The 12,323-nt window shown below is 34.5% G+C and overlaps 1 protein-coding gene across 3 annotated transcripts in view; it reads left to right on the top strand.

Annotated features, from left to right (window-relative positions):
• Nucleotides 1-10,502, top strand: part of LOC120528645 (probable E3 SUMO-protein ligase RNF212) — a 64,667-nt gene extending 54,165 nt beyond the window's left edge. For all 3 annotated transcript variants that reach the window (XM_039752807.1, XM_039752808.1, XM_039752809.1), the window contains 2 exons: nt 8,905-8,977; nt 10,174-10,502. In XM_039752807.1, the coding sequence (XP_039608741.1) occupies nt 8,905-8,977; nt 10,174-10,396 (296 nt within the window). In that variant the 3' untranslated portion in view covers nt 10,397-10,502. The remainder of the gene's footprint in view (nt 1-8,904; nt 8,978-10,173) is intronic.
• The last annotated feature ends 1,821 nt before the right edge of the window (nt 10,503-12,323 follow it).

Raw genomic sequence — 12,323 nt, forward strand, 5'->3', positions numbered from 1 at the left:
GTTTTTAATCAGTGGGAAGATAATGGTAGAAAGTGGTGGTTAGAGGTCGACAAAGGCCAGAAACACTAAAGGTTTGTCAAGGTTTTCATTTGACTGTTTATCATATTCACAAGAGTTAAATAAAGTCAAAAACTAAAAGTAGAGCCAAAGGTAGAAATTATAAACTACAGGAGCACTGAAAAGTTAAATTTTGTCACAAGGTATTTTTTCTTTTATTCTACAATAAAGTTTGGAGGTGTTTCAAACCATGTGAGCATACTTTTTAAGGTGGCAACCGTGCTTCATATGTATCATATGTGCCTAACGTGTAATGTCCTAAAGATCCTACAGTGATAAAATGGAGGCTGTTATGTGTTGAGATGAAAAAAATTGTTGTCCTAAAAAGTACATTTCATAATTGACAAGGGGAAAAGTGATCTTTAAACATGATTTGAAAAAGGGAATCATAAAAGAAGCAGGTGTTCATTTCCAGAAGATCAAAGTATCAAAGAAATTCAAATGAGAATGCAAAACAAAAATTAGAAGCATCATGAACTAGAGTCTCCAAGAAAGCAAAAGGTGTGAGGTCTCCAAAAGTCTTCACAGGTTAGGCCAGATCTTCTATGCCTGCTTGGATTAGGCCTCTCTCCAGATGGGTTAAACTCCGTCACCCAGAGGCCTGCTTCTGGTCTTACAAGGACAAACAAGATTGAAGCTGCAAAATAACTGACATATCCCAAAACATCAAGGTATCTACAAAAAAAAGAAGGAGAAACCGTAAAACCTTGGGTTAGAAAAATTCTTATGAAAGAGTCTTTATAAAAATAAAGATTTATTTGCAAAATACCAACAAATATAGAAAAAGCTACACAGAGCAAACAGAGGCATTAAAAGGCAATCCACAGTGAACAAGTCCTAAAAACACAGTCCGCTAATCAAAATCCTCAAAAAAAGAGCAACAGTAATAAAAAAATCTGAACATCCAAACAAAATACCTACAATTTACAATATCAAATGATTCCAACTTGAAATGCCTGTGCTGCTTTTTTAGGGCTGGGGGCAGCTCCCAAACAGAGATTGACATGAGGACCCGTTTGGTGTTCCACCTACAAAGATCATGGAACATATTCACGTTTAAAGAGACAGTGCACCAATACAGAACCATATATGAAATCAATAAAAATTACACAAAAACATGAAGAAAAATAACTCAAAAGCAAAAACAACAATAAAAGATAAAAAACACACACTTAATTCCCATACATGACAAGGATGTCAAAATGCCAGATCCAAATGTCAAAACTATTAATAAGTTGGAGTTCAAACTAAAAAAGAAGTGCAAGTAGTCATTTGCTTCAAATTGATAAGTATCAAGAAACACTGATGTTTTTTGATAAGTGGCTTTATAATATCAGTTATATACAGTATGTGCCTCGTGACTAACAACTGCAGCTGGTAATGCCTGTACTAATTCAAAATGGCTTTGAAAATGTTGGTAATATTTTTCAAAACATAAATACAACAGTATTAAAAATAAGATGAATTCCCTGTGAATTATGACAGCACTGACTTAAAAAATGTTAGATTTCATTATTTTGTCATAAATGTTAGATTTTGGTTTTGCTCTATCATTTTTGGATCATTTTTCCTACTGGTCTTTGCTTTTTCTTATTGTTTATTTATTTAATTATTATAGTGGTGACATTATTGCATCACCATTTTATTTGAGATTGTATCACAAAAATGGCTAATTCTTCCAAGTTTTTCCATCCATAACCATTTTGTGTATAATGATAGCACCTGTTGTTACCACATGTCTGCTGAATTTTTCTAAATGAATTCTCATTCTTGTGTAGAATTCGCACTATAACATGACGTAAGCACAAAAGCCGAAATGTGCTTATGCACAGAAAAATCCAGATGCAGGAATCTGTGAGTACTCCAACTTCCTCGTTCTTCCACTACATAAATCTCGGTCAGCGTGAAAAGTAACACTCGTGCATGCGCGTGCTGTCCCGCCCCAATTCCTCCCAGAATTAGGCCTCTTTGAATATGCAAATCAATATAAATAGCCCTTAAGCTCAGCATTCTGTGAAAAGACAATGGGAAAAGCACGGGGGGAATATAAGAATTTCAGCGAATACCAAGTGGAGGCAAAGGAAAAACATACTGTTTGTTGATTTTAAACAGTGGTATAAACAACAAAAGGAAGTTGATCGAGTGATATAGCGTGTTGGAGAAACTCGAAAGCTCAAGTTCACAAAGTCGCACAGTGCCAAAATAAAAAGAAGTCACATATCAAAGTCACCGTGAAAAGGCGAGTTGTAGCCCACTGTCTGAGTGTCATATGAAAGCTTATTAGGGTACAGACAAAAAAAAAGGCACACGGTGGTTAAAAAGCACGGAATGTCAACTTTAATCTCGAAATTTCCAATTTAATCACGTAGTTTATTTTGTCATTAAAGTAGAACATCATAAACTTAATCTTAAAATCATTTAATTTACTAGTTTCTCAAATCCCATCGTAACTAAAGCAGCATGTTAAATGCTTTGTTTTGTATTTGATCTTCTATGTGCTCTGTGTGTGTGAATCACTACGTGCTTCCGTTCTTTCTCATTCTCCGACAGGACACAGAATCCATTACATTCGTGATATTACAGCTCTCTGAATAATTAAAATACTGAGATATATACGTGATATCATTTTCATGATGATTGTAATGAAAGCATGTAATTAAACATGGGAACATGATGGCGCAGTGATTGTTCATGTCTCATACAAGATGTTGCTGTGCCAAATGCGACCTTCGATGAAATAATTTATTGTAGCAGTACTGTCTCTTTCAAATGTACTAACCTCCAATTCCTGTCGTTGCTTTTCTTTCCCCAAATACCCAATCGCTACACAATCAGCTCTGTAATTGATTTTAAGTCATCTGTAAGCTTACATCGACGATTCTTCAAAACCTTTAAGGAACATTGTAAATATCTTCATAGTACGTGTTTAATTATTCTATCCTTCTATCCTTCCAGTGTCGCGACAGCCTCAGTAAATATACAGCGCGAGGCAGGAACAATACATGAACTTGCTAGCGCTGCGGCACCATGTCCTCACATATTTAATTATTAACAATACAGATTATTTAAATGAAGTTAAAGTTTTATCTGTATAATACAGTAATCCCTCGCTATATCGCGCTTCGACTTTCGCGGCTTCACTCTATCGCGGATTTTAAATGTAAGCATATCTAAATATATATTATGGATTTTTTGCTGGTTCGTGGATTTCTGCGGACAATGGGTCTTTTAATTTATGGTACTTGCTTCCTTAGTTTGTTTGCCCAGTTGATTTCATACAAGGGACGCTATTGGCGGATGGCTTAGAAGCTACCCAATCAGAGCATGTATTACATATTAACTAAAAATCCTCAATGCTATAAGATATGCTTCCCATGCGGTGCTCGATTGTTTGCTTGTCTCTGCATCTCTCTCACCCTCTCTGACATTCTCTGCGCCTGACGGAGAGGGTGTGAGCAGAGGTGCTGTTTGCACAGAAGCTGTTTGCCTAGTGGATACGAACGCACCACTAAGAAATGCCTGCCGCTTTATCGCGGTGCTTCCAAAAACACACTTATTGATTTTTTGATTGTTTGCTTTAATCTCGCTCTCTCTCTCTCTCTCTCTCTCTGACGTTCTCTGCGCCTGACGGAGGAGATGTGAGCAGAGGGGCTGTTTGCACAGAGGCTGTTTGCTTAGAAGATACTGACGCTCCTATAAAAAATGCCGTGGCAAACTTAAAAGCACACGTATTGATTTTTTGATTGTTTGCTTTTCTTTGCGAGTGATCTCTCTCTCTCTCTGAAATTCTCTGCTCCTGAAGAGAAGAAGATATATTTGCATTCTTTTAATTGTGAGAAAGAACTGTCATCTCTGTCTTGTCATGGATCAAAGTTTAAACTTTTGACTAAAATGTGTTATTTCATGTCTAGAGGGCTCTAATAATGTTAAGTGTGGGAGAGTTTCTAAGGGCTTAAAATATATAAAAATAACTACACAAACATATGGTTTCTACTTCGCGGATTTTCATCTGTCGCGGGGGGTTCTGGAACGCAACCCCCGCGATCGAGGAGGGATTACTGTATAATCAATATTTTGCTGCATTTGATCTTAAAAATGATATCGTCATCATATGTAAATACGTGTTTAATAAAGTGGCGCAGGTTGTGCAATATTATAACTGTAGTGCATGTTTACAGTGGGGTAATTGTACTTATAAGTACAAACAGTTCTGCAAGGAGTAATTGATTGAGTGCGTTTATAGTTCTTGGGATTAAACTGTTTCTGAACCGCGAGGTCCGTACAGGAAAGGCTTTGAAACGTTTTGCCGTGGCTGAGGCAGCGTGATTGATGTTGTATACCGATAATTCTCTTTCCAATCAACTGCTGCTGTGATTCCCCACTCAGATACAGTGATAAAAATACACCGAGTGGTGCAGTGAGACTAATATGGAAAAAGATGATCCGCTATGGCAACCCCTAATGGGAGCAGCTGAAAGAAGAAGGTGCAGTGAGAGTAACAACGCTAAATCAGCTATGGTATTTAGAATAGTTTGACCATTCCGTGGACCATTATATTGTTACTGGTTAATTACAATCAAATGCATTAAACTAATAAACAATATATGATTAATTTCAGTGTATTTATAAAGCCGCGTCAGGAAAATAAAGGATAACCACACAGGAACAGTAGCACTGCTTTGACGCTGGGTGCTGCCAGTCTGCAAAACCGAGCGGAGAACTTGCGTACGACAGGGTATGTGGTACCGTGGAAATATGCGTGGCTTTATGCCAAGTGTAGGTTTTATAGATCACGATTTGAACGTGGAAACGTTCTTACACAACATTTCTGTGCGTACGCACCGTTTATATATTAGACCCTTAGGACTTTTTGCTTTTGTTAAACTAAGATTTTTGAACCTTGATTTTTCTCCTGAAGCCAGATAGTTGCTCCTTACAGCTTAGATCTTTTGCTTGTTTGATACTACTTTTTTGTGTATCCCTCTGATTCATTCCATTTCCCTTTCCATTATTTTTTATTTCTATACTTTAGAGCAGCAAGCCCATTACATTAGGTAATTATTATCTATCAGAGATTTATTTAACTTTAGTGCTGTTACAGTGCATTGATGTAATCAATGATTATTTAATTATTATTTTTTTTTGGTTTGGCATACACTGATACATTGTGTTTTTACCATCCTTCAAGAGATCATCATGACAGCGCCTTGTTCCTCTGCAGGTCCTACATGTAAAAGGCCACAGACTTCTAAAATATGGGAGTACTTTAAGCTAAAGACAAATAATACTGTGTTCTGTACACTATGTAAATGTGAAATGGTATATCGTAGCAGCACAACTGAAATTATTTTGATTTGGCTTGCCTTTTTGCACTTACTACACAATCCATTGTTTATATTCTAATAATAAAGTTTTATAGATGGTACAAGTTATTTATTAGTTGCTAGATTATTTCTTTGAAAATAGTCATTAGGTGCAGCCCTATTTAACATTTTGTAAACAATAAGAGATCAAAGACATAATATTTCTTTTCAACAAAAAAAAAACCAAGTGCCAATTAAGCTATTTAATGATTAAGTAAAACCATATTCATTGCCTTAATTAAAATAGTTTTCCATTGCTTTGCTATTTGGAAGAAAAAACATTACTGGTGCTTAGGTGAGGGGGCTTCTGGAAAGAGAATGATGACCAGCACTGCCTGTGATATGGTAATTTCAAAGGCCTTTCTGTATGAAAAACACAGTATGATGAAGGGATAAGGTGTGTGATTTTTTTAAATATTTAAAAATTAAATTGTTAAAGCAGTGTCTTCCCATACTCCAGTTTGCACGCTTTACAGTTAGTTGTTGGATAGTGGTGTTTTATCCAGTGATAACCCAAGATCATAAATTATTGGAAAGGAAATATTTTCCTGATGTTCATTTTTAAAGGAAGAGTTAGCCATATTGCTAAAGCCTCTGGTTCCAAACATATGGATGAAAATCTGACTTAATTAATATGTATGAATTGTGGCTAAATATTTTTTTACAAGATCTAAAATTATGGAATTTTGGTCTATTCGAAAATTCAGTTGAGCTTGGAATATATTTCACTTTTCAGGAAGGTATGTAAGAAAAGGTATTGGAGTTTTAAGGTTAAAAGCAGTTACTTACTTAAAGAATCAAATCAAAATGGTATTGGTTTTAATTCAAAATTTATAAGATAAGTTTTAATACATATAAACATTTGTAATTTGTTAACTATAACAACTGCTGCTCTGGCAGCAGCAGAGGTTTCCATATTCTGTAACAAATCACCTATTTCCAGTACTGACTGGTAGTAGTCATTACTGACAGTAGTGATTACTTAAGAAACTTGTAACTGTACCTGAATTTCTGCTTTTGGCTTCATCTATTTGAGATAACAAGATTGAACTGAAAGACCCCACTATGTTATTTACAACCCCAAATCAGAAAAAGTTGGAACGGTATAGAAAAAGTAAATAATACAAAAAAAACAGTGATTATTAAATGTATGTACCCAAGATATTTCATGTTTTGTCTGGTCAACTTCATTTCATTTTTTAGTATGTATCCATTCCTGCATTTCAGGTCCGCAACTCATTCTAAAAAAGTTAGAACAGTAAAGTATTCACCACTTTGTAATGCCGTCATTCCTTCTCGCAACACAAGATGTTTGACACTGAGGATACCGAAGTGATGAAGAGTTTCAGGTGTTATTTTGTTGCAGTACATGGTTGTTGTTGTTGTTACATTTTTTGTTTTAAAATTCTACATAAATTCTCTACTGGGGACAGGTCAGGACTGCAGATAAGCCAGTCCAATACCTGTACCCTCTTCTTCTGCAGCCAGACCTTTGTAATATGTGCAGAATGTGGTTTTGCATTGCCTTGTTGAAAAATGCATGTATGTACCTGGAAAATGTGTTGGCTTGAAGGCAGCATATGTTGGTCTAAAATCTCAATGAATTTTTTTGCATTAATGCTGCCATCACAGAAATATGAATTACCTTGGCCAATGGCACTGACACAACCCCATATTATGACAGACCCTTGCTTTTGGACTTGATGAATCAACTGACATTTTAAACTACAGTTAGTTGCTAGTGTTGTTGAAAAGAACATCAAGGAAAACATGTTAGGTTAGTGTGTAATTGACTTGAAACAAGAACCAGAGCAGCTGATGTGTTCAAGGTGGTTCAATTGTATTTAATCATTAATTAGTATGTGATTTAATTGAGTCTATTAGTACAGATGGAGCTACTACCATAATTGACAGAGAGCTTGGATTTGTTGCTCTGGTTAAGCTTATATATAAGTTGTTCCATTTGTTAATGTGTATTTCAATCATTGGCTATTTCAAGCATTCTGTGAGGAAATAGGAGGAGAACTTTGTGTTTTATTGTATCACAGAGAGGTACTTTGGCTAAGTTATGTGCATGTTTTGGCATATGTAGTGGAACTTCAGAATGAAATGTTTAAATTCCTCAAATATTAACAATCTCCTTTTATAAACGGTTTTGCTTTGGTATGGTCCTAAGGTGACCTTGTTCTTCCCTATATACTCTTTTTTCCATAGACCTGAACAAAATGTCCAAATCCCCAGCTACAGCCATCTATAATTGTATTAATCAAATTAGAATTAGCCAACAAAATAAGTGAAGAGTATGTGCAGGGTAATGTAAATATGACATAAAGACACAAAAGTATATTTTAAAAGGTAAATAGAGAAACTAAAGACCAAGAAGGTGAGAATTAAAAAAAAAAAAAAGGTCTTAGTTAACAGAGCCAAAATTATATCAGAAATATGATATCCAATGTACAGAAATAATTCGGAAGGAGGTGGTGTCCATGAAGACACAGGATGCAATTTAGGGTAAGAGTCCACTAGAAAACAAAAAAAAAAAAAAAACAGACATACAGAAAATAAAACAATATAGTATGATTTCCTTGATTTCTCACACCACTAAAAAGACAGGACCACTGACAGTAAACAATGAGAGAGATCTAATAAATTTCAATGTAAAACAAGCATACAACCAAAGCCATGGAACCAGATACAGTTGGTTCATTGCTTTATATGACGTGTAGTAATGGTGTTGAGGTGAGCTCTGTTTAGTCCACAGCATGCTAGAAACTGGTTCTTGGAAGATATAATAGTGTAAAGAGAAGTATGCAGATGGCAATAATAACCTTTTTTTGCCTTATGTGAATTAAGAAAGATGTTTATGTGGTAAATACTAAGTACCATTAATAGAGATAATTAGGAGAAAACAGAAACATTCTTTTATATAGGTAAACTGAATGCGGATAGATTTGCAGAATTAGTAGTGGTAGTGAACATGAGATGCTCACAAAAGATGTATTGGGAGCTGTTTCTAAAATTGGAGGAAAATTTTGTTGAAATATGAAATACTGTGCATTCATTGTTTCATCAATTATTACTGTTGTACATGTCATTTTGAACTACTACCGCTACATACAGCTGTGTGTAAAGGTAAAGATTTTTGTTAAGCTCAACTGATGATACAAAGTTTCTGGTTGCAATGCCAAGGATGAAAGCAAAATAAGATAATTTTGCAAAGAAATTTGGTCTGGGTGACATCATTAGGTAGACAATTGATGCAGCATCCTTGGCTAAAGAAGTGCAAACGCAGGAGACAAAGACAGGTTTAAGCTGATGTGTAATGCCTCATCATGTCCTGGTACCTGAGTGTGCTCTGCCATGGGTTAATGCCCTGTATAGAGTTCTTTCCACCTCTGTGCATTATGCTGTTACTACATTAGTGTTTGACTTTCCTAACAAATAACCATGTGCTAACTAAATTTTGATTTGTGATTTAAAACAGGTGATTTTCCCTACAGGGTGGCTAGTTACAGTTGCCTAGGATGTAACAAATCTAACTCTGAAATTCCTATAAGGTAGGTTAACACAGGAGATTCTTTTTAGGATGTTTAAATAAGCAGCTGATAGTAAATTCAATAAAAAAGTGGAAACCAATTGAATCTGTAGTTCAGATCTACAGTACACTATTGTTATATATCTTATTTCATAAGTTATCAAAAGTTGTGCTATTTAGAATTTAAAGGTTACATTAATTAATGTATTTCATTTTAAAAGGTAAGTAAACTATGCTGCCTTTTCACATTTATCTTCAGCACTAGTTTTGGGATCCTATTTTATACAACAAATCTTTCAGTACTGTGAGATGTACGAAGCACATACTGTACTTCTTGATTTTGTGCCTTTCCATACAAAACGTATTCTTACAGAAAAAAAAGCTTTATCTCTAGGTATAAAAATGTCTTAAAATTGAGTTATTAACACTTTGCTTTGGTTATATATATGTGTTTTTAGTTTTAAGTGTAATGATTATATTCGTATGCTGCATAATAAATTAAATGTAAAATGTAGTATGTATGTTTGCCTGTTAATTTAATGTAGTTTAATTGTGAAACTTTAAAATATTGTCATCTATAGTATTTCTGAGGTTAATTAGTTGAAAGAGATAACTTGTTTTCAAATGTTATCTCATTAAAATGTAATATTGTCAGCAGTATGAAGTGTAATCCTACATAGCAACATATTCATTTCAAGAAAATGTAAAAGATTTTTTAGATGCCAAGAAACACTGTACAAGCAGGAAAGAAAAGCTCTCTTTTGCTTTAGTAAGTCATGCGATGACATTCATTGTCCATAATTTACAATACTTAGAATATTAGTAACATGAATATGAAATAAAAGTAAATGCAAGGCACACCATTTTGTTTTACTGAAAATCAGAGACACTCAAAGAACTGAAAAATAAATGTACAGTACGCTTCAATGAGAAAACTGAAGATGAAAATAAGCATTGTTTTGTATGTATTTAACTATGCATTGTATAAACAACTGAAGTTAACAAAATATTCAAATAGAAAACACTTTTTAAACTGTAGCACTATGTAATGTTAACTTTATTTGATTAACTTTGGCAGGATTTATCTAGAATAACACACCCCATTAGTTCTTTTATTTTCTGCATAATCAAAATTTGTATATAGTACATATTTATTGTTTCATTTTTTATATACATGATTACTAAATTAGGAATAACTAATAATTTCTCTTTGAACAGACAAAGACCATCTAGCAGTAATACAACAAGAAGTGATCTCAAAAATCCAACCACTTTATCCCAGCAACCTCATAAAGCTGAGACACAATCATATCACCAGAGAACCGAAGATATGTGGGACAGTTTGGGATTTCAAAATTCAATCTGTGCTTCACTACCATCATTACAGAACTTAAGGACTCCTATTACCATGTCTAATCTTTTGAGAACAAAAAATATTTGAAGTTAAGAGTGTTTTGTGTTTTGGTGTTGTGCTTAGCCTTGTCAAAATTTAAATATGGTTATATTTTCTAGTTGTTCTTGTATTGCATTTTTTATTTTATATGGATTTTGAGGCAAATAATAAACATATTATGCAAACTAAAGCAATATATGTTAATTAAGGTTTTTGGAGGCATTTTTAATCATTAAGTGAGAAATACTGGTTGCATTTTGGATGCAAAACTAATTTCTTATGTTTACCAAATTGTGCTTTAGCTCATTTTTAAAAAGCAGTTAGTAACTTGTACATAGTATGCCATAGGGCAGTGAAGCAGAGGATAATGATGTTGTCTCACAAGTCAAGCAACTAGATCAGTCCCTGTCTAAAGTTTTGCAAGTAATCCAGAATTTGTAACAGTTTCCTTTGGGTGCCCATATCATATTCATATTGGTATTAACCATCTTGCAACTCTAAATTGAGTATTTATGTTGAGTGGTTAACTAATATTCTCAGATTTCCTCATCATGATGCTGTAAAAGAAAAACAAGTTAAGAACTTTGAAGTTTATATGCTTTAGTTAGTAAGAGACTGTTGTGATTGATCCTAAACCTAGACTAAACTCCAAAGAAATCAAAGGTGATTTATTAATGAAACTAACACAAACCACAGAGTAAAACTTAAAAAAAACAAACAAAGCAATAACACTTTTGCCTCTCAGAGCCTTAAAACCAGGTTTTGAAACCTGTGTCTTGGGATGCTTAGACACGTAACCTACCACAGTAAAACTACTATGAGTAATAAGCTGGTGAAGTTTGCAGATGATACCAAGATAGGTGGATTGGCAGATAATCTGAAACCTGTTAAATCATTACAGAGGGACTTGGACAGCATACAGGCTTGGGCAGATTTATGGCAGATGAAGGTTAATGTCAGTAAATGTAAAGTATTACACATAAGAAATAAAAATGTTAGGTTTGAATACACAATGGGATGTCTGAAAATCAAGAAACACCTTATGAGAAGGATTTAGGAGTCGTAGCGGACTCTATGTTATCAACTTTCTGACAGTGTTCAGAAGCCATTAAGTAGGATAACAGAATGTTAGGTTATATACCACGATGTGTAGAGTACAACAAGTCCAAGGAAGCTATGCTCATGCTTTATAACGCAATGGTGAGGCTTCATCTGGAGTACTGTGTGCAGTTTTTGGTCTCCAGGCTATAAAAATGACACAGCAGCACTAAAAAAGGTCCCGAGAAGAGCAACTAGGCTGATTCCTGGGCTACAAGGGATGAATTATGAAGAAAGATTAAAAGAGCTGAGCCTATATAGTGTAAGCAAAAGAAGACTAAGAGGTGACATGATTGAAGTGTTTAAAATTATGAAGGGAAATAGTACAGTGGATCGAGACTGTTATTTTAAAATGAGTTCATCAAGAACACGGGGACACAGTTGGAAACTTGTTAAGGGCAAATTTTACACAAACATTAGGATGTTTTTCTTACATAGAGAGTGATAGACACTTGGAATAAGCTACCACGTAGCATGATAGACAGTAAGACTTTAGGGACTTTTAAAACTAGACTTGTTGATTTTTAGAAGAATTAAATGGATAGAACTGGTGAGCTTTGTTTGGCCATTGCTAAATGGCCTGTTCTCGTCTAGATTGCTCTAATGTACTAATCACTGTTACCACTATACTATCACTATCATTATAGTTAGTCAAAAGAAAGCAATAGTATTAAAAAGAAAGCAATAGAAATAGCTTCAGTAGCTATGATGACAATGGTATGCCATGCTAAAATAATGATTTCAGTACAGAGGCTGTTGGTGTTTCATTAATATTGATTTGTAGATCATTCAAGAGTTTAGGCTTCAGACTTATTTCATGTATTCTCAGAATGATAAGCAGGCATACATCTTCAGACTGAAATGTACAGTACATCCA

This window comes from Polypterus senegalus, chromosome 4 (genome assembly GCF_016835505.1).
Source record: "Polypterus senegalus isolate Bchr_013 chromosome 4, ASM1683550v1, whole genome shotgun sequence".
NCBI classification, from domain to species: Eukaryota; Metazoa; Chordata; class Cladistia; order Polypteriformes; family Polypteridae; genus Polypterus; species Polypterus senegalus.